Source organism: Pelophylax lessonae (assembly GCF_965119305.1).
Source record: "Pelophylax lessonae genome assembly, chromosome: 6".
Taxonomy (NCBI): Eukaryota; Metazoa; Chordata; class Amphibia; order Anura; family Ranidae; genus Pelophylax; species Pelophylax lessonae.
In genome coordinates, this window is record NC_138773.1 from 89,029,851 (window position 1) to 89,057,313 (window position 27,463).

The 27,463-nt window shown below is 44.3% G+C and overlaps 1 protein-coding gene across 1 annotated transcript in view; it reads left to right on the forward strand.

The window, feature by feature from the left end:
• Window positions 1–513: 513 nt before the first annotated feature.
• Window positions 514–27,463, forward strand: part of LOC309558631 (uncharacterized protein) — a gene marked incomplete at its 3' end in the record, with an annotated part of 38,547 nt that continues 11,597 nt past the window's right edge. Inside the window, exons 1-2 of the mRNA XM_082261697.1 lie at window positions 514–595; window positions 22,740–22,947. Of these exons, the coding sequence (XP_082117823.1) occupies window positions 22,749–22,947 (199 nt within the window). The 5' untranslated portion in view covers window positions 514–595; window positions 22,740–22,748. The remainder of the gene's footprint in view (window positions 596–22,739; window positions 22,948–27,463) is intronic.

The window sequence follows — 27,463 nt, forward strand, 5'->3', positions numbered from 1 at the left end:
ATAGGGATTTTGTGAGCAGGACAACCAGCTTTAGAAAATAAAGGTCATGGTGAATATTAGAAGCAAGTAGGCTGTTTCACATGGATTTAAATGCAACATTTTCATCTGGTTGGAGTATACCTAGATTTACAAATGTTAAAATGTATCTTACAATCATGAAGGTCTTCAGTACATTTACTGAGCAAATCCACCCAGTGACAGCTCTTTTCTGGGTCAACGCTATGGATGCATTAAAGATGAATATTTACTCAGTAATTTAATCTTGGTGCTCAATCACACTTCCCTCTAATTGACTGAAGAGCGCCTTTGAAGTTTTTGAAAAATAGTTTTCAGCTTGCTAGTGAATGATTGAGAAGAGAAATTGTACCTTGGAAAGAGAATTCAGGTGGAGAAGAGAAGCAGTCTCAGCTCACACCTCCGTGGGCTGTGGGTGTCTTTTAAAATATTGTATCTAAATCCCTTCAGATTATTTTGTTGTACAGGGATTTGTAGCTTTACATCTCCAGATAACCAGGATCTCATAAACTGAAACCTGATTGGATGACATATTCTAGGCTAGTGCCCTAAAGCAGGATCAGAACAAGACTGCAGACAGGTAAGTGAAGGTTTGCCCAAAATATAGAGGGTTTTGTCAAAGTCTTTGTCTTGTTAATGCTTAAAAATCACTCATGCTGATTATTTCACAGGGATGTGTCTGATAACTTTGTCTAGCTGTGTGTATGCAGAAGTAGTTCATACTGACTAAGTTTACAGATTTGATAAAAAAATGTGATGAACACAAGCAAAGTTCAAGATACAAAACTGATAGCTGAAGATTGATAGGACGATGGAGTTACTGACTGAAGTGGTTTCTGATGTGCTGGGAAATCATTCTCTACAGATAGTCATTCTTACAAAATGTTATCAATACAAACAACTGTTTGGAGTATAATTCAATTAGTCTAAATTCGCCTTTCTCAAGCAGGATACTTCTAGGGTCTCCTTGAACAGTAAATAAAGTATCAAGCTTCACTTTTTCTGACCACTAATGTAAGAGGCATTCCTTCCACGGACCACCAATGTAACTTGGTTATCCTATTGATCATCCATGTTAGGGATATGACTTCCACTTACCATCAATATACATTGGTTATCCTACAGATCATGTATGTTGGGGGTATTAGTTCCATTTACCACTAATATAACTTTGTTATCCTACTGATCATCAATGTAAAGGGCATTCCTTCCACTTACCACCAATGTAATATGGTTATCCTACTGTCCACAATGTAACTAGGTTATTCTACAAATTACCCTTGTAAGGGCGGCATTTCTTCCCCTAAACACCAATGTAACTTGGTTATCTTTAGATCACTCATATACAGGGCATTCCTTTAACTTACCACCAATGTAATATGGTTATCCTATTGTCCACAAATGTAATTTGGTTATTCTACAAACTACCCTTGTAAGGGGGCATTCCTTCTTCTGCCCTTCAATATCAAGGGAAACTTTTTCTGAGATTACTAATGTAAGAGGGCACTTTTCCATTGGTCACATAATCAGGTAATAGAGCATATTTCTACTGGCCACCAATGTAACATGGTTATTCTGCAGATCATAACCCATGTAAGGGGCAATCCTTCCACTGCCATATTCCACCAATGAAATATAGTTATCCTACTGACCACCAATATCAATGGAAACTTTTCCTCGGGTTCATAATGTAAGAGGGCACTTTTCCATTGACCAAAAAGGTAACAGAGCATTTTTATGTTGGCCACCCATGTAAAGTGGCATGCCAGTGACCAAATAGGGAGGCATTTTTCCAATGACCGCCAATGTAAAAGGCCACTACAGTTTTTCCTATGTTTCTTGTCTTGCCATTAATATTTGTTTAATTTCATGATTCATATTTCCAAAAGTAAAGTTGTGCAGTGGAGAGGGAGTGTAAAAAAAAAATTGATCCAATCTGAGTATCATAGATGCTACGAATGCCACATTCTTTATTCCTTGTTATTATATATCCAACTTATTGATCATGTTAATGTACCATCATTTGTAAAAATAATTTTTAACAGGTATGCTCTGAGACTCATAATATTTAAAGGGTTCCTCTGTGGTAAAACTGCAGCAAAACAGTCACTCCAACCCCTTAAGTGGTGCCCTTTCTCCAGGCTGGATTCAATTCAACATCACAGATAAACGGGCACACAATATACTCCTCTGAAATTTCCATTTTTGAAAGTTCAAATCACCCACAATACAGGCATAACTAATTTTTAGCAGGGGTTCCGTAAGACTCTTGAATTATTTTAATGGTTTCGTGGTAAACTGTATGAGAGAGGCTGCTGTTCATAGTGCATCATTCTTTTCGTTGAGGAAGGTCAGACTTTAATATTCTATGCCAAGGATGTTGTGTTATTAATAAATTAATATTTCACTTCCAACACATCCCTTGGTGTATTACACTTTAAGCAAACTGAAATGTTTAATGTCCTTTAGACCTTCAGTGCTCAGCCTGTGGCTCTAAGTGCCTACTTAGGCCGGTAAAGAGAAAATATTCTATAGATTGTCTTCCAGTGATTAAATGGTTTGGTTTATTTCTCTCACATTATCTTACTTTTTTTGGTTATTCATTCATTTCCCCTTTTTATGCTTTTTTTTCCTCTGGGCTTTTATAATGAATATGAGAGGAATAACAAATGTGGTACAAGTAATTTTAAAGGTCTAAAGCAGGAGTGTCCATCTCAATTTCATTGTGGGCCACATCAGCATTATGGTTGTCCTCAAAGGGCCAGTTTTATCTGTAAGACTATATAAATTTATGCAGGGCTTTTTTTCTCAGAGAATGGGTGCAGGAACTCAACCACGCACTCCACCGAACCGCATTGAACGATGGGTGTTGCCAAATTGCAAGCAGTGGGAGAATCCTAATGGGGCAATAAATACCAGGACTGCATTGTGTGGAGTTTAGGGGTGCGCTACACACAGAGTGCAGGATTCAGGGGTGTGCTACGTACTGAGTGCAGGGTTCAGGGGTGTGCTATTTATAGAGTGCAAAGTTCAGGGATGTGCTATGTACAGATTGCAAAGTTTAGAGGTGCGCTACGTACAAAGTGCAGAGTTCCGAGGTGCGCTACATACATAGTACAGGGTTTAGGAGTTTGCTATGCACAGTGTGCAGGAATCTTATGTTGCATCTCACTTCCACCCCAACCCCTGGGTGAGATGGCCACATGGAATGGCCTGGAGGGCAGGATTCGACCCACGGGCCTTGTGCTTGACACATGTGGTCTATAGAAAGCACAAATGTTGAAGCTTTAATTTAAAGGGGATTTAAAGGGAGCGATCACTAGCAGTCTTATGTAATGTGTTTGCAGCCTATGACTGTAAGAATGCAAAGAAGGAAGGTTGACCGCACTCCAATGGTCGGAGAATCCAAATTTTATTGCACATATACCATGTTACAAAAACATCACAGTTCCAGGTACCAAGATAACAGGAAACAGCAGTTGTTAACGTGTTTCACGCAAAATGCAATTCATCATAACTTGGCGAATCTATGACTGTACCTGAAGCATGTCCCCAATCTCCAACAACTCATATCAGTTCTTTCACCATCCCCTGTAGCATTTCTGTAGTGTCTTACCATCTCTTGCAGCATGCCTGTAGTCTATGACCATTTCTTGTTAGCATGCCTTTGATCTTTGACCATCTTCTGTTGCAAGTGTGCAGTGTTTGACAACATTCTTCAGCATTGCATTTACTGAATATTAAATACGGCCCTTTGGTGATGTCAGAGACTGCACTGGAATCCCCCTGTATGAAGTTGACCACCACTGTTTTTAGACCGTAAGTTCAAATAAATCTTATCTTTTGCTTTATTTTTGCATTATTTTAAATAGGACCTCAATCCTAAAATTTCTCCAACGAGGCTCAGTTAGAGGTTATAACTCTTTTCACTGCAATTTAAAAAATGGCATTCAGCCAAATTTATTTTTGGACTGTTCACGGTCCATTCTTAGAGCCCTTTTACACTGAGGTCTTTCTAAACTGCCCATAAAACACTGAGCGCTTTTGGTGCACTTTTCAGAAGCTTTTGAGGCATTTGCGGTGCGCTTTTTAAGGGACATGTGACTCAAAAAACATTTTTAGGCGCTTCCCATTCATTTCAATGGAGAGAGGCATTTTTGAGGCACTTTTTTAAGCTCTCCAAACATGCTTCAAAGATGCTGCATGCTGGATTTTTTTTTTTTTCAACACACTGCCAGCACTCAGCTTCAGTGTGAAATCATTCATTGATTTTAATGGGAAGCATTTTTCGTGCGCTTTTCAGGCTTCTTTTTACCGCCAAAGCGATTGAAAAATTCCACTAAAGCTAAAATGACTTTGAGAAAGATCTGAAACATTGGCTTTTTTAAGGTGACTGTGAATCTAGTATAAATCTATAATCAAAAATCAAATTGCTTTAGCTTAACCAATGTGATAAGGATAATGTCCTAAACATGAATCATCACCTTGTGTAATCATTCTTATTTTCCCTTTGGAGAAAGAGGGTAGAAGGGCACTGTAGAAGCCTCTGGAACAGTTTTTTTTTTTTCAGGAGAAAAGAAAAATATTCATATTATTATACAGGTACATCTCATAAAATTAGAATACCATCAAAAAGTTAATTTATTTCAGTAATTCAATTCAAAAAGTGAAAATCATATTTTATATAGATGCTTTACACACAGAGTGATATATTTCAAGCATTTCTTTCTTTTAATTTTGATAATTATGGCTTACAGCTACTGAAAACCCAAAATTCAGTTTCTCAGAAAATTTTAATATTACATATGACCAATAAAAACAAAGGATTTTTAATACAGAAATGTTAGCTTACTGAATAGTATGTCCATGTACAGTATAGTGGGCACTCAATACTTGGTCAGGGCTCCTTTTGCATGAATTACTGCATCAATGCGGCGTAGTATGGAGGCGATCAACCGTTGGCACCGCTGAGGTGTTATGGAAGCCCGGGTTGCTTTGATAGTAGCTTTCAGCTCATCTGCATTGTTGGGTCTGGTGTCTCTCAGCTTTCTCTTGACAATACCCCACAGATTCTTTATGGGGTTTTGGTCAGGCGAGTTTGCTGGCCAATCAAGCACAGTGATACCATGACAAGTCCTACTTGGAAATTAAATCAGCATGCCCATAAAAGCTTGTCAGCAGAAGTGCTCTAGAACTTCCTGCTAGAGGGCTGCATTGACTTTGGACTTGATAAAACAGTGGACCAACCCCAGCAGATGACATGGCTCCCCAAATCATCACGGACTGTGGAAAATGTAGCATTTCATTTGGAAATCAAGGTCCCAGAATCTGGAGGAAGAGTGGAGAGGCACAGAATCCAAATTTCATGAGGTCCAGTGTGAAGTTTCCATAGGCAGTGATGATTTGGGGAGCCATGTCATCTGCTGGTGTTGGTCCACTGTTTTATCCAGTCCAAAGTCAGCGCAGCCCTCTACCAGGAAATTCTAGAGCACTTCGTGCTTCCCTCTGCTCACCAGCTTTATGAAGATGCTGATTTCATTTCCCAACAGGATTTGGCATCTGCCCACACTGCCAAACGTACCAATACCCGGTTTAACCGAGTGCCACCCACCCCCCTCCCGCTGCATATATTCTGCTGCAGGCTGGCTCAGCTGTGCAAATCGGCGTACCTGTACGGCGGTTCACAGGAGCTGTCCTGGGGGTTGAGCGCACCGGCCCCCATTAGGCAGCGGGGATGCCGATCCATGGGATCGGCGGCACTGATTGCCGCCGGGCACACGTGATCGCTCCCCGCTGAGAGAGAACGATGGTCTGCTGTTGTAAACACAGCAGACCGTTCTCTCTGAAATGATCACAGAGCGCCTGTGATCCTCCTATTTAGGATCACAGGTCTCTGTGTTAATTTCACAAGTCCCACCCCCATATAGTTAAAAAACACTCTCCTAGGCCCACACTTAACCCTTTGATCAGCCCTAAGTTAACCCCTTCCCTGCCAGTGTCATTATTACAGTAACAGTGCATATTTTTAGCACTGATTACTGTAGTAATGTCACTGGTCCCCCCAAAAGTGTCAAAAATGTCAGGTGTTCGATCTGTCTGCCGCAATGTCGCAGTCCCGCTAAAAATTGCAGATCTCCGCCTTTACTAGTAAAAAAAAATAAAAATGACATAAATCTTTTCCCTAGTTTGTAGACGCAATAACTTTTGCGCAAACCAATCAAAATACGCTTATTGGGATTATTTTTATCAAAAATATACAGAATAGAAATTGGCCTAAAAGGATAAAAAAAAAAGATTTTTAATTTTTTTTGTAGAATGTTTTATAGCAGAAAGTGAAAAATATTGTTTTTTTTTTTTTTTTTTTCAGAACTGTTGCTCTTTTTTTTTTTTATAACACAAAAAATAGAAATCGCACAAGTGATCAAATACCACCAAAAGAAAGCTCTATTTGTGGGGAAAAAAAGACACCAATTTTATTTAGGTACAGCATTGCACGACCGCGCAATTGTCCGATAAAATAACGCAGTACCAAATCGCAAAAAATGGCCTGGTCATTAGGGGGGAAATCCTTCTGGTCCAGAAGTGGTTAATGATCATGGTATCACTGTGCTTGATTGGCCAGCAAACTCACCTGACCTAAACCACTTAAAGAATCTGTGAGGATATTGTCAAGAGGAAGATGAGACACCAGACCCAACAATGCAGATGAGCTGAAAGCTGCTATTAAATAAACATGGGCTTCCATAACACTTCAGCAGTGCCACAGGTTGATCACCACGCCACATTGATGCAGTAATTCATGCATAAAGAGCCCTGACCAAGTATTGAGTGCATACTATACTGTACATGGACATACTTTTTAGTAAGCCAACATCTCTTTATTAAAAATCTATTTTTTTTTTTTTTTTTTTTTATTGGTCTTATGTAATATTAGAATTTTCTGAGATACAGAATTTTGGGTCTTCACTAGCTGTAAGTCTTAATCATCAAAATTAAAAGAAATGCTTGAAATATATCACTGTGTAAAGCATCTATATAAAATATATGAGTTTGACTTTTTGAATTGAATTTCTGAAATAAATGAACTTTTTGATGATATTCTAATTTTTTGAGATGCACCTGTATATTAATTTATTGTGTCCTATTGCTTCTCTCCCTGACCAGCCGTGGCTGATCTTGTGTGATCCAAATTCTACTCTGTGACATGTACATACTGTCAGTGGTGTATTTAGGTTTTGTGCTGCCCTAGGCCTGACTAAACTTGTGCACCCCCTAATTTAAATATGACCCACCCCTTCCTGTTTATGACCCACTCTGTCATCTGTATACCACAGACCATAACTACAGTCTATCAGTGCCCATCAGGATAGCTTCATCAGTTCCCATAAGTTCAGCCTCATCAGTGCAGCCTTATTAGTGCTGCCTCTTTACTGCCCATCAGTGAAGCATATCAGTGTGGCCTCATCAGTGGCCACCAGTGCAGCCTATCAGTGCCCATTAGTACAGCTTTATGTCACGGGACTAGTAAGATTACTCTTTTTGTGTTTCCTGTCGCTGATTGTAATTATAGGATTATTTCACTTATTTGTATAATAAATAGGAAGTCCATAGTCATTATACAAATAATAAAATATTTTTTTGCTGCCCCCCTGCAAAGTGCCGCCCTAGGCCTGGGCCTTGTTGGCCTAGGCCAGAATACAGCACTGCATACTGTATACACTGCTCAGTGCAGACTGGAGAAGAAGCTTATGTACACCTCCCCACTGGATTACATTAGTAGCATGAAGCAGAAGAACATTTCCCAACCTGCACATGGGCAGGTAAACTGCCACCGTTAGGGGATCTGTGGTGTTTTTTTTTATAATGCCCATGAATTTCGCTGCATGTTTTTTTAATGAGGCTATGCACATGCAGGTGTATGCATGTAATTTTTTTCCAGTGGTTAGCATATATAAATATTCTAGCCTATTGAAAGAGTTTACACTCACACAAGATTAGAGGCGTTTTTTTTTAAGCCAACTTCTGGCAGCATATTTGGAGCATAGATCTATATGCCTGTGTGCAGGAGGACTTTTTGTCTTCTGTATTAAAGGAGAAGTAAACCCCCCCCCCCCAAAAAAAAGTGAAAAAACCCTGTAAGACAAAGGCATAATGAGCTAGTATGCATCATATACTAGCTCATTATGAAATGCTTACCTTGGAACAAAGCCCCCGCAGTTCGGCCTGTTCGGCCTTCCTGCCTCCTGGTTCGCATCCCCCGGCCATCTGATTGGCCGGAGGCACGACGACATTCACGGCACAGGGCTCTGAAGGAACAGCACGGGTGGCCATTCCTTCAGAGCGCATGCGCCGATGACGTCATCAGCTGCATTAAAAGTAAATATCTCCTAAATGGTGCAAGTTTAGGAGATATTTACAGAAGCTATAGGTACGCCTTATTAAAGGCTTACCTATAGGTACAAGTTATAAGAGAGGGTTTACAACCTCTTTAATGACATAACAAGGAGTAAGAGGAATTTTCTCCAAAGTATAGGATTTCCCCTCTTATACAGTTGTCACCGTGATAGGTGTCCCCATTGGAGGATTTCTCTTCACCTCCTGTTTTTGTGACATACTATTCAGTATTTCCCATCATTTTCTATACTGGAAACAATGGTCACCAGTCCAAATGGGAAGGTGGAACTCCCCACAGAGGGACACAGACAATTTAAAAAACTTTTGGTGAAACAATAGGAATAAGAGTTCTCCTCTCCACTCCTTTAGGAGACGCAGTGCCTGTCTCCAAAAATATATTTTATACCACGTCAATACAGTTTGGTATGTTTATTAAAGGGTCCAGGAGAACCAACGTGTTTTCTGAATCTATGTCCCCTTCATCAGGGTTAATATACACATTTATTATTAATTGATATACATGAATGGCGCTCGCTCTTGGGAGTCACAGGGGCGAACGCCCGCCGCCGGCGGCGCGCTCCTGCCCCCGCTCTTCATCGGGGAAGCCGATGCGTGTGTCAGGCGGCTCTGATTGCCTCTTGACACCCACGATCGTTCCCTGCTGAGTGAGGACGGTCAGCTGTTGTAAACACAGCCGACTACAGGGCTGCATTGGGTTTGGGCTCCCGTGGGACCCGCGCAAATCTCGCAGGAGTGGTCGGTTTTTCCTTTGCTGCGGGCGGTCAGAAAATTTAGCGGGAGACCCGCGGGGGATGGTGTAGTAGAAATGGAGTCAACACAAGAAGTTGACAAGAAAATTAAAGCGGCTGTTTACTTGACAAATCAAAGCAAGGCAAGTCAGACATCTGGAAACAATTCTCAATTGTCACTGAAAAAAATTGGCATGAGTTAAACTTCGTAAGTTGCGATATATGTACAAAAGTGTTCGTTTACAACGGACATAAATCTGCCCTGAGGCGACATACCTGCACGGTTCTCTGTGGTCAAAGCAAGCTCTCGTTCCCCCATAAAACATTTCATGCTCACGTTAAGAAAGAAGCTACAGAAAAATGTGTCGCACTTTGCTGCAAAGACATTAGACCGTATGACTTAGTTACCGGGAAAGGCTTTGTTGACATAGTTCAACACTTTGTTAACGTAGCCGCTAAATATGGTACATTTGATGTGAGAGATGCTCTGCCACATCCAACCAATGTGGCTACACATATTGAGGGAAAAGCACAGGCCCTGCAGTCGTCTGTGGCAATGGAGATAAAGCCCATCATTGAGACGTATGGGTGTGCCATTACAATGGATATATGGACTGAGGATTACCATAAAACTTCATTCATATCCAGCACCATTCACTACACAAACAATGATTTTGTTCTTGTTTCCAGAGTATTGTTTGCGGCTCCATTCAAAAACGGCATGTCAAAAACAGGAGAGAACTATAGAAACTTGCTGTTCCAGAAACTCGGTGCATTTGGAATAGAAAAGTCACTGCTTGTTGGCCGTGATGCTTTCGTGACTGATCGCGGAGCCAACATAGTTGCTGCTCTGCGTGTGTACACCAGGCTGAACTGCAATGCACATATCCTGAACGTCATCCTGTCCAGCGCATTTGCCCCAGACGTGTTGGCCAAGACACCCGAGCTGTCTGAACTGTTGACCACTGCAAAAAAACTGGTAAAATATTTCAAACATTCAGGACTGCAGCTTGAAGACATCCCTCAAACAATCCATCGAGACCAGGTGGAATTCAAATCACGATATGCTAGATTCAATAATGCAACAGCATGGGAAGATCTCCACATTGTTGATGGCCAATAACCAGTATGACAAATTTTTGCACAGATAAATGAAAACAGTTTGAAAAAAGTAGTTGCGTTTCTCAAGTTATTTAAAGAGGCTACTAACGACCTTGAGTCCGAAAAACTCCTCTCCCACGCATCACTTGCGCTGCCGTGGTACGTCAGACTCCTTGAACACTGCCAAGCAGCATCCCTCGAGCCTGTGCTCTCTGAAGTTGCCAGTGTGTGTGCCTCACGTCTGGAAGAACTAATGGGCACTAGTGACACATCAGCAAATCCCCTCCACATGATCTACAGAATTGCAAAGTTCCTGACTCCCAAAATGCAATTGCTACGGATGTTGTGCCCAGATGCAAGAGATAAAGTGATCAGAGGTGTGTAATATGAATGAATAGTTAAAATAGACTATATTGTTTTGAATATTATGTTATTTAATTTCAATTTAACAAACTCATTTTAATAGCCTACGAATTAATGCCTTTTTTTTACAATCTAATTTAAAGGTGCAAAAGAAATTATCCAAAAGATAAAGTTTGACCAGGTCCCCCTTGCCACAGCACAGGATGAACCACCACCAGCCAAATAGCAAAGCTATGCTGATCGATTCACAAACTGGGAAGACATGTCCTGCCTTTCAGCACCAAAGCCCATCGACGCTGAAATAGCAGAATATCTTGGCAGCCGACTTGCGGACAAACCAGATCCAGACAATGTGCTTCAGTGGTAGAAGTTCAACAAAGAGTGCTTTCCTGTCCTCTCAAAATTTTGCTCGTTTTATTTTGAGCATTCCCGCATCTAGTGCGCTGTCAGAGAGGGCATTCAGTGTGTGTGGGTGGATCTTGGAAGAAAGACGCACCAGTCTGGGACCGCAGTCAATCAGCAATATACTTTTCCTTCATAGTAATATGGAGTAAGCAAAGCAAGGCCCAGTTAAACGCAGGCTCTAGGCCTACTGCATACACACGCACCAAACGATTAACTAGGAAATAACTTTACCATTAAATAAATAAACCCAGAGAACTTCGAAAATAGGCTAGATACTAGGTGCCGCTAGTTTCGGTTTTGTTTTGACGGTTAATGTTTTATAACGCTAATAAAAAAAATACCCATTTGTGATGTGTGGTGCTTTGGTTTAGCATTGGTTCTTTCATCTTATTTAAACGCAATCATGCTTAAAGTCTGTTATTCTGGATGTTAACTTGAACGAATATTTAGTCTGAGTATTTGTGTGCATTTTTCACAAGCTCTGAGATAAAGTCTGCGGAGCGGGTGGGAGTGGACACAAACATTGCGGGTGCGGGTGGGAGTGGAATGCATAGGTTTCGGGTGCGGGCAGTCCTGGTCGTACAGTCAGCAGGAGCGGTTTTAAGAAAACAGTCCCGACCGTCCTTCTTCCTCGGATAATCACAAAGCCCATGTGATCCTTCTATATAGGATCACATAACTCTATGGTCATCTCAGAAACCATGCCCCCCCCCCCCCCCACAGTTACAATCACTCCCCTAGGGTCACATTTAACCCCTTGATCACCCACAGGGTTAACCCCTTCCCTGCCAATGGTATTATTACAGTAACAGTGCATATTTTTAGTAATGTCACTGGTACCCCCAAAAGTGTCGAAAATGTCAGTTAGGGGTCCGATTTGTCTGCAGTCCCACCAAAAAAATCACAGATCGCCACCATTACTAGTAAAAAAAAAATAAATAAAAATGACATTGTTCCTGCAATTTTTTTTTTTTTACCAAAAATATGTAGCAGAAAACAAATTGGCCTAAAATGTTAAGAAATTTAGATTTTTAAATTTTTTTTGTTATGTCATATAGCATAATGTGAAAAATATTGTTTTTTTTTTCAAAATTGTCTTTTTTTGTTTATAGTGCAAAAAATAAAAATTGCACAGGTGATCAAATACCACCAAAAGAAAGCTCTATTTGTGTGAAAAAAACAACGTAAATGTTGTTTGAGTACAGCGTCGCACGACTGCGCAATTGTCCATTAAAGTAACGCAGTGCCGAATCACAAAATAGGGCCTGGTCAGGAAGGGGGTAAAATCTTCCGGGGCTGAAGTGGTAAATAGTGCACCCAAATGAAAATTCTGAACCAAAACCGAAAATTCAAGATGAACTTGGCCGAAAACCAAAATGGACAGTTTTAAAAAATATATATCTATTTTTGTATTATATTCGATTTTTTAATAAATAGTTTGAAGTGCTTTTGTGAGGAAATCCCTTTAAATTATATGTACAGTATGACTTCATAGTGGTCTGTCGCACGTTTGTTACGGTGTGATACACCTCGCCATTAAAATGCATTAAAAACATGGCAAAAACGCACCCATGTTGCGGTTTTTGAGTCACATGACAAATGAAAATTGCATGTTTTTCAACAGCCATTAATGGCAACCTTTTTCCTGTGGCACAACGCAGATCACCCTGTTTTGCAGCCAATACACAGGTGCATCTCTAAAATAAAAAAAAATAACAAAGAAAAGTATGTATTCATACATTAATAATAAAAATATTCATACCCACATATATTAAAAAAAAAATCTCACTCTGGTCAGAGATATGCCTGCATATCCCGGGGTCCAGTTCAGTGTACACCAATCAGACATAACTTTATGACCATTGATTGGTTCATCATCTTGTGCATCATCTTTAGAAGAGGCTTCCTTCTGGGACAACAGCCATGCAGACCAATTTTATGCAGAGTGCGGTGTATGGTCTAAGCACTGGCAGGCTGACCCCCCCACCCCTTCAACCTCTGCAGCAATGCTGGCAGCACTCATATGTCTATTTCCCAAAGACAACCTCTGGATATGACGCTGAGCACCTGCACTCAACTTCTTTGGTTGACCATGGCGAGGCCTGTTCTGAGTGGAACCTGTCCTGTTAAACCGCTGTATGGTCTTGGCCACTGTGCTGCAGCTCAATTTCAGGGTCTTGGCAATCTTCTTATAGCCTAAGCCATCTTTATGTAGAGTAACAATTCTTTTTTCCAGATCCTCAGAGAGTTCTTTGCCATGAGAACCCAAGTTGAACTTCCAGTGACCAGAATGGGGGAGAGAGAGAGCGATAACGCCAAATTTAACACATCTACTCCCCATTCACACCTGAGACCTTGTAACACTAACGAGTCACATGACACAGTGGAAGGAAAATGGCTAATTGGGCCCAATTTGGACATTTTCACTTAGGGGTGTACTCACTTTTGTTGCCAGCGGTTTAGACATTAATGGCTGTGTGTTGAGTTATTTTGAGGGGACAGCAAATTTACACGGTTATACAAGCTGTACACTCACTACTTTACATTGTAGCAAAGTGTAATTTCTTCAGTGTTGTCACATGAAAAGATCTAATAAAATATTTACAAAAATGTGAGGGGTGTACTCACTTTTGTGAGAAGCAGTATGTATTGATTTCACTACAAAACGAAGTACAGAAAGGTTACAACAATTCATTTTGTTTAATGGAAGAGGTCCAGAATTTTAGTGAAAAGTATTCACTCGCACAGACAAGCAAACACACAGCCCCCTTCATCACTCATCATATAATACAGGGACTGATGACAGGATATACATACACTGTTATCTCTTTACCATCAACATAGATCAATGGACTGAATTTTTCAATTTACATTGTTTTGACATTTAAAAGTGGTGTGTTGTACCCATTTTTTTCTCTATGCACAGTTTTTTCAGCATAATCCATGCTGTTTGTCATTATAGCTCTTTATAGGGTTATTTTCACTATAGACATGATCATTATTTGGCTTAGCTCATATAACAGCACCTAATGCAGTCACCCACAACAACCAGTCTCTAGTAGGAGCTGTAATTACAGCCCAACTATCGACAATTATTATTATTATTTTTTTTTTTTATAATTTAGACAGCATAGAGAATGGTTAGAACCTCTTTTAGGTTTTTATTGCTGTCTGTGTCCCCAATTCCTGTCTTGGTGGTCATACATGAAGTAAAGGAGACTTCCTGTCTTGTCAATTCCAGAGAAAGTGATCGGCGAGCTCCTCAACAGGAACAAGTAGCAATAAAAATATACAGTCCCTTGCGACAGTATTCGCCCCCCTTGAACTTTTCGTCCTTTTTCCACAATTTAGGCTTCAAACATAAAGATATAAAACTGTAATTTTTTGTGAAGAATCAACAACAAGTAGGACACGATCATGAAGTGGAACAAAATGTATTGGATATTTCAAACTTTGTTAACAAATAAAAAACTGAAAAATTGGGCGTGCAAAATTATTCAGCCCCTTTACTTTCAGTGCAGCAAACTCTCTCCAGAAGTTCAGTGAGGATTTCTGAATGATCCAATGTTGACCTAAATGACTAATGATGATAAATAGAATCCACCTGTGTGTAATCAAGTCTCCGTATAAATGCACCTGCACTGTGATAGTCTCAGAGGTCCGTTTAAAGCGCAGAGAGCATCATGAAGAACAAGGAACACACCAGGCAGGTCCGAGATACTGTTGTGGAGGAGTTTAAAGCCGGATTTGGATACAAAAAGATTTCCCAAGCTTTAAACATCCCAAGGAGCACTGTGCAAGCGATAATATTGAAATGGAAGGAGTATCAGACCACTGCAAATCTACGAAGACCTGGCCGTCCCTCTAAACTTTCAGCTCATACAAGGAGAAGACTGATCAGAGATGCAGCCAAGAGGCCCATGATCACTCAGGATGAACTGCAGAGATCTACAGCTGAGGTGGGAGACTCTGTCCATAGGACAACAATCAGTTGTATGCTGTACAAATCTGGCCTTTATGGAAGAGTGGCAAGAAGAAAGCCATTTCTTAAAGATATCCATAAAAAGTGTTGTTTAAAGTTTGCCACAGGCCACCTGGGAGACACACCAAACATGTGGAAGAAGGTGCTCTGGTCAGATGAAACAAAAATCAAACGTTTTGGCAACAATGCAAAACGTTATGTTTGGCGTAAAAGCAACACAGCTCATCAACCTGAACACACCATCCCCACTGTCAAACATGGTGGTGGCAGCATCATGGTTTGGGCCTGCTTTTCTTCAGCAGGGACAGGGAAGGTGATTAAAATTGATGGGAAAATGGATGGAGCCAAATACAGGACCATTCTGGAAGAAAACCTGATGGAGTCTGCAAAAGTCCTCAGACTGGGACGGAGATTTGTCTTCCAACAAGACAATGATCCAAAACATAAAGCAAAATCTACAATGGAATGGTTCACAAATAAACATATCCAGGTGTTAGAATGGCCAAGTCAAAGTCCAGACCTGAATCCAATCGAGAATCTGTGGAAAGAACTGAAAACTGCTGTTCACAAACGCTCTCCATCCAACCTCACTGAGCTCGAACTGTTTTGCAAGGAGGAATGGGCAAAATTTTCAGTCTCTCGATGTGCAAAACTGATAGAAACATACCCCAAGCGACTTACAGCTGTAATCGCTGCAAAAGGTGGCGCTACAAAGTATTAACTTAAGGGGGCTGAATAATTTTGCATGCCCAATTTTTCAGTTTTTTATTTGTTGAAAAAGTTTGAAATATCCAATAAATTTCGTTCCACTTTATGATTGTGTCCCACTTGTTGATTCTTCACAAAAAAATACAGTTTTATATCTTCTTTTCTTTTTCAATAATTTTTTATTGAGAGTTTTATGCATTAACATTAGAACAATAACAAAGAGTGCCACGTAGGGGCAAGGCCATCACTGCAACAAGCTGTAACAGTACCCAGGGCAAACAAAAAGAAAACAGTGGTTACACACTCAACCTACAAACTAAGACACAGAAGATATGCTACACAAGCGTAACTCCCTGAGCAGGTAAAAGAGCACATATTTGCAGTCATAGGCCCTCGTACGGGAGCCCCCAGTGATAAGTAGAAAAAATACAAAAAAGACAAAGGAAAAAGGTAAGAGAAGAGAGAAAAGAAGAAGTAGGAAAAAGGGAAAAAGAGTGGACCCAGCTCCGCGCCCCGCCCCCCCCCCCACCCCAAAGGCCTCTCTCAAGCCGGCCCCGTCAGATAGCTGAGCCATGGCTCCCAAACCCTGTCGAAGTTACGCATCCTGTCGTCCAGCTGAGCCGACAGTAGCTCATTCACCATGATCCAGGACAATTTATGCCTCAGCTGCTCGAACGGGACCACAGGAGACCTCCAGGACCTGGCAATAGTAATTTTTGCTGCTGTAAAAATAAAGGTAATAAGCCTCCTCTGTGCCCTCGTGGCCGCCTCCACTTTCTGACCCAGGAGGGCCTGTTGCGGAGATTTAACTAGGTTCACCTGTGTCAGGGAGTACACAAAATTGTACACCCTGATCCAGAAACGTCTCACCCTAGGGCACAGCCACCAGACGTGGAACATAGAGCCCTCCTGGCCGCAGCCCCGAAAACACAGAGGAGATGCTCCTGGTACGAAGGTGGCAATTCTAGCTGGCACCATATACCAGCGTAGCAGAACTTTATAGTTGGCCTCTATAATGGAAGTATTGATCAAAGACCTGGAGGCCTCCTGAGCCATGACATGCCAGTCAACTAACTCCAAGGTGTCCTGGATATCGGCTTCCCAACGGACCATGTAAGGAAGTTTCACCGGCGAGTCAGATAACACATTATAGATCACGGAGATAAAACTACGTAGGTTATCATATTTGCGACACAGATATTCTATGGGCGTCATTGTCGTCAGGTCAGAGAGGCGAGATAGAGCTCGTACATAATGATCAATTTGAGTGTACCGAAAATATTCAGATTGAGGTAAATCATATTTGTCAACCATCTGCTGTCTCTTAAGAAAGCCCCTATGATCACAGAGGTCCGCTATGCGGATCAGGCCCTTGTTCGTCCACCATAGAAATGATCTGGGGGAGAGACCCGGGGGGAACCCACTATTATTCAAAAAGGGGGCCATGGGGGTGTGAGGAGACCGGAAAGCATGTGTCCTGGACAACCGATCCCAGACTGCTAGAGAGTGGGACAATGTCGGGCATAGAATTGGAGGGCGGTCTTTTGGCAATAACCACATAATTTGGGAGACCTCACTACCCGGTACTGAGCTGGCCTCCAAGGTCATCCACGCCGTAGGGGACCGATGAGAGTGAAATTGAATCAGTTGGGCCAACTGGGCCGCATAAAAATATTTCATCAAATCTGGCACCCCCAGACCTCCCCTGGATTTAGGGGTATAGAGCGTTTTTTTGTTCACCCTAGGTCTCTTGTTCCCCCAGATAAACGAAAGGACCTGGCCCTGAAACTTGAGCACATCTGTCCGGTGCAGAGCCACTGGCAGTGTGCGAAACAGATATAGCACCCTCGGGAGGACGTTCATTTTAATCGAATGCAGTCTGCCAAACCATGAGGGGGGATGCAGTGACCACCTACCCATGTCCTCCCTCAACCGGGCAAACAGAGGTGGATAGTTTTAAGCATACAAAGTGTGCAGGGATGGAGTCAAATTAATGCCTAAATAAGGGAGGGAATCTGAGTGCCACGAAAATTTAAAGGAGTGCTGTAGCGTTACCACCGTCCCAGGGTCCAGAGAAAGATTCATAGCCTCCGACTTAGCCTGGTTAACACGCAGTCCCGACACTAGTGAGAAAGAGTCCAGCAGGGCAAACAGGTTAGGCAAGGTCGTGAGAGGAGAGGAGACCACCGCCAACAAGTCGTCCGCAAATAGGACGCACTTATGTTCGGAACCCCCACAAACCAACCCCCTAACATCCTGTGAGGCCCGGATTTTTAGCGCAAGAGGTTCCAGCGCTAGAACGAAGAGGAGGGGTGAGAGGGGGCAACCCTGACGGGTGCCCCTTCGTATCGGGATAGGTCCCGAGCAGTAGCCCTTCAACCTTAGGATCGCCTTAGGCGTGCTGTACAGGGTCCGTAGTAAAGTAAGAAAGGGGGAGCCAAAGCCAAAGCGAGCTAAAACATCAAACAAGTAATCCCACGAAAGGGAATCAAAGGCTTTGTGTATATCCAATGAAAGAAGCATACCCTTACGAACTCCCCCCCCATCCCAGTCCGATTGAATCGCAGAGATAATGTCCAGGACCCGCCTGGTCTGGTCCGAGGTCTGACGACCCGGGACAAACCCGGCCTGGTCAGGGTGAATATATGTGGCCAAAAAGGAACCCAGTCTAGCTGCCAGAACCTTTGCTAAAATTTTCAGATCCGAGTTGATCAATGATATCGGACGATAATTATCACAAATGCTATGATCCTTTCCCGGCTTAGGGAGGACATGAATATATGCCACATTTTCCTGAGGCGGAAGCGATTCGCCGGACCGGAGAGCATTAAAGAGAGCACAAAGGTGAGGGGTCAGAGAGTCCTGAAATTTACGATAATATACTCCCGAAAAACCGTCTGGCCCAGGGGCCCTGGAGGGGTGCAGGCCCTTAATAGCCTGGATCACCTCCGCTTCCGTGATCGCACCGTCCATCAATGCTGCATGGGATTGGGATAGCATAGGCATAGCGAGATCCGCGAAAAAAACGTCTGCCTGGCCCCGATCGTAAGCTGCCGGTTCACGATAAAGCTTGGTATAAAACCTTGCAAACTCGGACGACAGCAGGTCCAGATTACGAGAAAGCGCCCCCGTCCGCAAGCGAAGCCTAGGAAGAGCCGACATAAAAGGGCGGGGAGCCAATTTACGCGCCAACAGCGTGGTTGGTTTGTCACCCATGGTATAAAATCTGTGGCGGGACCATCGAAGACACTTCTCAGCTTGTGTCGTGAGGCTCAGATTCAGAGCCAGTCTAGCCGCATCAATCTTGTCCCTGAGGTCCAGCTGGGGATGCGTCTTCTGCTCCTGGAGCAAAGCGGCAAGGGCCTGTTCCTGTGTTTTGACGGTGCTCTCCCGGTTACGTTTTAAACGCGCCGCAATTTGGATCAGTTTACCGCGTATTGTGGCCTTATGGGCAGCCCAAGTTATTATCGAGGAAGTCTCCCCCGTATTATTTTCCTGAAAAAACAATTTAATATCTTGCCCCACCTCCTCCACGACCCCGGGGTCAGTCAGCAAAGACGCGTTCAGCCGCCACGGGGAGGGACCCCGGCCAGGACCACAGGGCCTCGAGCTGCACCAGCACCGGCGAATGATCCGACCAAGGAGTAGACAAAATTTTGGCCATGCACATATGCGGAGCCAGAGCAGAACTGGCAAACACATGGTCTATCCTGGAGTAGGTACCGTGTACATGAGAAAAATATGTGTAGTCTCTCTGGGACGGGTTATATTCCCTCCAGAGATCCAGCAGGTCCCAGTCGTGGAGGAGGCGAGCCAGTTTGTGTCCATTTTTGGGCAAATGCTTATATCTAGGCCTACCCGGGACAGACTTGTCCAAGGTGTGCTCCAGGGGGAGATTACTATCCCCCCCCCAAGATTACTCTACCCTGAGTCTTGGGGAGTAAAGTACGCAGCATATCATGGAAAAAAGCCAACTGACCCGAATTAGGAGTATAATAGGAGATAAGGGAGACCAATTGGTCATCAATCAGCCCAACAACCATAAGATATCTACCCTCCCTGTCCCTGACCACAGTAACCGGAGAGAACAGAACCCTACGTGAGAAACAAATAGCTACTCCCCTCTTCTTCTCCTGACCCGAGGACAGATAAAACTGTGGGAAGTGGGACGAGAGGTAACGCGGAGCTGAGGTCTTGGAAAAGTGCGTTTCCTGTAGTAGTAATATATCGGCTTTTTGGCGTTTGTATTCCAGAAAAGCCTTGGTGCGCTTCACCGGGGAATTGAATCCCTGCACATTATGAGTAATTATTGAGAATTTAGATGAGCCCAAGGGTGGCATGGTAGTCTGGCAGACTGCACAGGGATAAGGGCAAGTTCACCAAAGTGACATGCGGGAACACCCAGGCCACAACCCAAAAAAAGAACATATAGGAGGGAGGATCAGCTGAGGAGCAGGGAGACCCCGCTTCCCGAGGACACCCCCATTCCGGAGACAGCCAAGGTGCCGGGCGACCCCGCCTACCCCACGCCCCAAAGTGGGGGCCACAGGATCCCTGCCAGGCCACCCGGCAACCAACTTCCGAGCCACCCCCAGAGAGGTGAGACTCATGACATCAATGGTTAATGAAAACATCAGATAGGACGAAAAAATTAAAATTGTGAACATCCAAAACTAAATGATTTCACCAAGTTCAGTCCTGCTGGTGCAAAAAAGAAAGCAAAAAAAAAAAAAAGAGGGGAAAACAACAAAACAAAACAAAAAGGGGGGATATAACACCCCACAAGCTGTAAACAGCCGTGTACAGCTGGTTTCCCCCCCCTAACCCAGCCGCCGCCGCAATTTCGGCATTGGCCGGGATTGACAGGGTTGGGAAGCACTTACTAAAACTGAAAAACTGAACAAAACAAAAAAAAATATTAAGTGGCAAAAAGGGAGCAAGTAGGACCAGTTCCCGAGGTCTCTTCATGTCTTGCGGTTGTTCTTCCGAGACGCCTGAGAATCCTGACAGGACCACACCGGAGACATGGGGCGCCCAGGTCCGGCAGCCGAAGGCGGAGAGCGAGGCTCTCTAGACAGGAGGCCCAATTCCAACAGCAAGGACTCCCCATCGTGGAAGTTAGCAAAGGAATGATTCTTGCCGCCATAGGAAAAGGAAAGTCTGAAAGGAAAGGACCAGCGATATTTGATTTGGTGGTTCATCAGTTGTTGCAACAATGGCTTGAGGGTCCGACGCTTCTGCACCGTGGAAGGGGCCAGGTCCGTGAAGAGCTGTATTGGAGAGCCGAACAGGGAGAGATCCTGACGATTTCTAGCCGCTGACATCATCTTCTCCTTAATCTTATAGTAATGCGGTTTCAAGATTATATCACGAGGAAGACCATCCTGCCGAGGCGCAGTTAGGGCCCTGTGGACCCGGTCCACCTCAAGCTGATGAGGAGTAATATCGGGGATCAAGTCTCTCATGAGGTCCTGTACCGCTCCTTCCAGGTCCTGATGTTTCTCTGGAAGACCCCTTATGCGCACATTATAACGGCGCGATCTGTTCTCTAGATCTTCAATCTTTGAATAGGCTTCCTCCAGTCTGTCATGTAACTGAGTTACCATCTTAGTGTTCTGATTAACCCTTTGTAGAGAGCCATCCATCTTTTGTTCGATAGTATCCAGCCGCGTACCAAAGCTATGCAGGTCCTGCTTGATGTCTGTTGTAATTATAGCACAAGCCTTGGACAATTCCTGTTGTAACAATGTGGAGAAACGAGCCAGCAAAACTGCATCCCCCGAGTAGGGGGCCTGGGGTGGCGTTGGATCCACATTCGGGGGGCTAGGTTGGCTGAAAAGGGAGTCTGCCAGCTCGGCCATGTTCCTATCCAAAGAGGAGCTCGGGGAACATGATGGCGCAGGGTTGCCAAAGGAGGCTGCAGGAGATGATGCCTGATACCCCGCTGCCATGCCCGGGCTCAGCCCCGACTGTCCCGATTGCTGCGAGGAGAAGGGGTCCCCCAAATCCTCCCGGAAGGGAGAAGAGGTTGTCCGGCGTGGAGATGCCGGATCCGGAGGCTTCTCCTGGGCTGCAGCCTGGCCGCTCCGCGCGGACTGTTTGCTCGGCGCCATCTTGGGAGAAGGAGACTTGCTGGCCGGAGCGGGCCGTGGAGTGTCCCGCTTATTGCTCTGCTTATATTGCCTCTTCCTGGGTGGACCCGTGCTCCCCCGCCTCATTGCAAACCCACTGTAGCCTAGTGGGGTGAGTTCGCCGGCTCCCGCCGCTAATTATTGCTGGGTTGTAGCCGGTGGTGTGCGGAGCGCAGCTAGGACATGTCCTCTCCCGTGCCCGCGCGCATGCGCACTCCAGTTTTATATCTTTATGTTTGAAGCCTGAAATGTGGCAAAAGGTCAAAAAGTTCAAGGGGGCCGAATACTTTCGCAAGGCACTGTATAAATAGTTGTAACACATTCCAGTGCATTCAAATATAACAGAGCTTATTTATAGAAAAAAATTGCAGACCTGTTTGCCCTGTAAAACTTCACTCACATGCATTCTGTTCAAATGGGGGCAAAGTCAAATGTTAGACTTTTTTCCCTACAGGTCAAAAATTATTCATTCACACAGATAGAGTAAATTAGGAAAATACCACATGATGGCCACTAGATGGCGCTGACAATCACAGTAAACAAGTATTTATTTTCATACAGTACAGCGACATCTAGTGGCTATATTGCAGTATTTTAATAATTAATTTATCTGTATTAATGAATAACATTTTACCTGGAAATAAAGTAGCCTTTTAACATTCAATTTTGCCTCATTTACACAGAAGAAATATACAGTACATACGGTTTCAAAGGACAAAAAGCTCTGCACATTTTTTTATAAATACACCACTAAGTTTTGGCTGGAGTTGTACTAAAAGTTGATATTTTGATGGTATGGTAAACTATTTCCATTGCCTTATTAAATAACCCTAAATGTGTCTGTAGTCATGTGACAATATGCTTTTTTAATATAAATTATCTTCTTCCTAGGTTTTTACCATGTTTAGTGCAGTCTACCAAATGCCTCCTCGTCCGATGTTTACGCACATTTACAGCCACATTTTGCCCACCACCTTCTCCAGCATCTTCTTTCCGTCACCTTTGTTGGGATTTCAGCTCTATCAGCCCTGCAGTCACTCCAAGGCCCAGAAAGATGCTATGTTACACCCCCACCAGAGCAAACAGTGTCATCTGTCAGGTAACTATATCAGGAGTGTATTATTAAAAGAAAATCATAGTGTATTTTCAGTGGTCTCCTATGTTGAGTTCTTTTGCGAAGTTTACATAAAGTATTTTTTGATGTGGTATTCATATTTTTAAAAGCTCGCTCTTCCATTTTTGATATTGCGAAATATAGTCTTCTGTCAATCAACCACTAGAGGGAGCTCTGTATTTGACTTATTAGTTTCATAGCTTAAAGCTACCATTACTTTTGTCCATGCAGCCCCTTAGCAGAATCTACTCACTCCCCCACTTTGTTCAGCTGATAGGAGTGATGTATGGTATTGGAGAGTATGTGACTTACTCTGAAGCTTTATGATTGGTCCAGCACTGTCACACGGGAGTGAATCTATAGGCAGGTGTAGGCTTGGACAAGTCATTTGGATATTGCAGTGGCGTAGCGTGGGTTGTGAGCACCCGGGGCAAGGCAAGTAATTTGCGCCCCCTAACCTGTGGATTTTAGCACTCGAGTCTCTTCCACTAGATTAGTTGCCCTGCTAAGTGTCCAGCGTGCCCCCTTTCAATGCAGAATGACCAGCGTGCCCCCTTTCAATGTGGAATGACCAGCGTGCCCCCTTTCAATGCTGAATGACCAGCGTGCCCCCTTTCAATGCGGAATGACCAGCGTGCCCCCTTTCAATGCTGAATGACCAGCGTGCCCCCTTTCAATGCGGAATGACCAGCGTGCCCCCTTTCAATGCGGAATGACCAGCGTGCCCCCTTTCAATGCGGAATGACCAGCGTGCCCCCTTTCAATGCGGAATGACCAGCGTGCCCCCTTTCAATGCGGAATGACCAGCGTGCCCCCTTTCAATAAGGAATGACCAGCGCACCCCCTTTCAATAAGGAATGACCAGCGCGCCCCCTTTCAATGCAGAATGACCAGCGTGCCCCCTTTCAAAGCAGAATGACCAGCGTGCTCCCTTCAATGCAGAGAGACTAGTGTGCCCCCTTTCATTGCAGAATGACCAGTGTGCCCCCTTTCAATGCAGAGAGACCAGCATGCCCCCTTTCAATACAGAGAGACTTACCTGCAGCGGCGGCTTCTCCTCAGTTCCCCGCGTCTCCTCGAGTCCTCCCGCCTCCTGCTCGGCAGCTCGGCCAATGAGGAAGCGGATCCTGCTTCCTGATTGGCTTGGAGGAGCGAAATCTGTGACAGCGCCAGACTGCTGACTCTGCTCACTCGCTGCTAAACTGACTGAGCGAACTGTTATGTCAGAGTCAGACAGAGTGCATAGGCGTGCGCAGCCTATGGCATTAGGGTGTGCACCTCAACCACATGTGCATGTGTATATATATATATATATATATATGAATATATACACACACACTTTTATAAATAAATGTAAACAAACATTTAAGCGGTATTAAAACATTTTTAATTAAACAATTATCAATGTATACCATAGATCCCATTTAGAGCAGGGTCCCCATAGATCCCCTTTAGAGCAGGGTCCTTATAGATCCCCCTTTACAGCAGGGTCCCCCATAGATCCCCTATAGAGCAGGCCAGGGTCCCCATAGATGCCCCTTTAGAGCAGGGTCCCCATAGATCACCTTTTAGAGCAGGGACCCCATAGATCCCCCTTTAGAGAATGGTCTCCATATAATCTATGGGGACATTTCTCTAAAGTGGGGAATCTATGGGGACCCTGCTCTAAAGGGGGATCTATGGGGACCCTGGCCTCCTCTAAAGGGGATCTATGGGGACCCTGGCCTCCTCTAAAGGGGATCTATGGGGACCCTGCTCTAAAGGGGATCTATGGGGACCTTGGCCTGCTCTAAAGGGGATCTATGGGGACCCTGGCCTCCTCTAAAGGGGATCTATGGGGATCCTGCTCTAAAGGGGGATCTATGGGGACCCTGGCCTCCTCTAAAGGGGATCTATGGGGATCCTGCTCTAAAGGGGGGATCTATGGCATAGATGCCCTTTAGAGCAGGGTCCCTATAGATCCCCCATTAGAGCAGGCCAGGGCAGGTTCCCCATATAGATCTCCCCTCTTACAGCAGGCCAGGGTAAGGTGAGGTCCGGACCCTGGCCTGCTGTAGGGGGGGATCTATATGGGGGACCCCAGAGTGACCTAACCTCACCCTGGCCTGCTGTAAGGGGGGATAGATCTTTTCTTTTCAGTTTTCAGTGTTCTTCTCACACACTCCTACCTTTTTTTTTCACCTGTCCCAGACCCTATCACAGCAGGCTAGGTTTTCTCCTCGAGTCCCCCTAGGATTTCCTCCTGCAGTACCGTCTGACCGTCGTCTCCACTGGCTCTCTCTGGCCTCTCATCTGCCACCGCTGCCAGGTTCTTCTGCTCCTGCCTGGCCTGGTGGTTCTCTCCCGCGCTCAGCGCTGCGCTGGGCGGCCGCTGCAGGGGTTAGTCCCTCCCCCAGATAGGCCAGGCGTGCAGGAAGTGTCTCTCCAAACACCCCCCCCCCTCCCCCACAGTGGGCGACCCGGCGGCTCGGATCGGATTCGGGAACCGAGCTGCACAGCCACAGCCAGCACTGTGACTGCAGTGAGAGAGTGAGTGAGCCAGGGCAGAGAGCTGCGAGTGCGAGCGGGCGGCGGCAGCCAGCCTAAGACAGTGTGAGGGACAACTGAACTGACATGACACTGCGGAGCGCCGAGCGGATCATGCGCCCCCCCCAGATGTTGCGCCCGGTGCGGCCGGCCCCCCCTGCACCCCCCACGCTACGCCACTGGGATATTGCATTCCTGTAGGGCAAACAAAGTAAAGCTGGAGAAAGAAAAAGTAAAAATATGTTGCTAGGGAGAAAATTATGTGACCCCTTACTTTGCAAAATAAAGGGTAATTTTAACAGCTATCAGCCACGCAGTGAGTGCATTGTTTTCCATCACTCGATTAACACTTAGAATTGCACTGTGACAGCAGTAAAGCACAAATGTTCATTTAAAGTGGTAGTAAAGTCTGCTTTGTGCTTTTTCATTACATTTAAGCCTATAATAAAGGTTACCTGTAGGTAAAATTAATATCTCCTAAACATGCACTGTTTAGAAGACATACGCTCTTTTGGCAGCCAGTGACGTCATGGGCACATGCGCTCTGAAGAAACAGCATACCCATGCCATTCCTTAGGAGCGCTAAGATGCCGGTGCCCGCGAACCTGCAAGGAAGACCGGGTGAATATGGAAGCCCTGTCAGTGGTGACAGCGCACCACTGGAGGGCTTCATTCTAAGGTAAGTATTTCATAGTATGTATGAAAGTATGCATAGTATGCATACTAGCATAGTATGCTAGTATGTGATGCATACCCCCCTGCACATTACGCCATTGCTTTGCAGGGGATTTTTTTTTTTTTTAAAATGCCACGTTTTACTACTGCTTTAACACATTATGTACATCAAGCTGATCTATTTCATGTGTATAAAGGACTTTTAACAGATATATTTGCCTTTAAATAGATCCTGTTTCTAGTTTGTTTATGTGCATTGGTAATGCTGTACCTTTGTTTTATTGTATCTAGTCCCTCCAAAGTCTTCACCTTAGCACTGCTTGAAAAAAAATGGTCAGACTGCTGCTGAGCACCACCATTTTGTTTCTAATGTCAGCAGCATCTAGCAAGCCGTCCTTTTTGTGCTTCACTGTAGAAGAGCACTCACTATTCCTATGATTCTGAGATTCTTTTGGATAGAGTAAGGCCCCTTTCACATGAACGATCCGATCAGATCCACCTGTCAGTTTTTTAGGCGGATCTGATCAGATCCTCCATGCATCCCTATGGGCAACGGATGTCAGCGGAGACATGTCCACTGACACCCGCTGCTATCCGATTCCGATCCTGTCCGTGAAATCCGGACAGATAGAAACCCTATTTTCCATCAGTCCAGGGGATTGGATCGGATGGGATTGGATGAGAGCGGACAGGCGGTCCGTTCTCATCCAATTCCCCCATAGAGAGCAGCGGGGCTCTGACACCTCCCTCTCCACACACAGAGCGGAGAGGGAGCTGTCACCTGCTGAGCAGAGAACGGACCGCATCGGACAGCGGACCGTGTGAAAGGAGCCTTAGAAGGGGTTTAAGCTCCTGTCAATCCATTGCTTGTTGTCTTTGTCAAACAATGGCTTCATATCCAGTAGACACAACAGGAAGTGTGAAGAAATATCTCCAAAGTGAAATCCTCCTTTAGGTCCAGTTCACACAAAGATAACGGTGTGGGAAACCTGCGTTCCTTGTTTCACGCATTGCATTCAAAACACACTGCAGTTGCAATCTGCAGCAGGTGTCAATGTTAGGTTAACGACATCTCAAATGCAGGTCACAAAGGCAGTGCGTTTTCCTGCATTGGATTGCATGGTACTCCCATGCAGTGAGTTTCCAAAAGTAGTGCGATTTTAGCCCATTCAAAATTAGTGGGCTTAAATCGCACTGCACTGAACAGCATGTGAATCACACAGGAATGAACTTGTTCCTGTGCAATACCTAGTGTGAACTGAACCTTACACGTTTGTTATGGCAACAAGTTTCCCTTTTG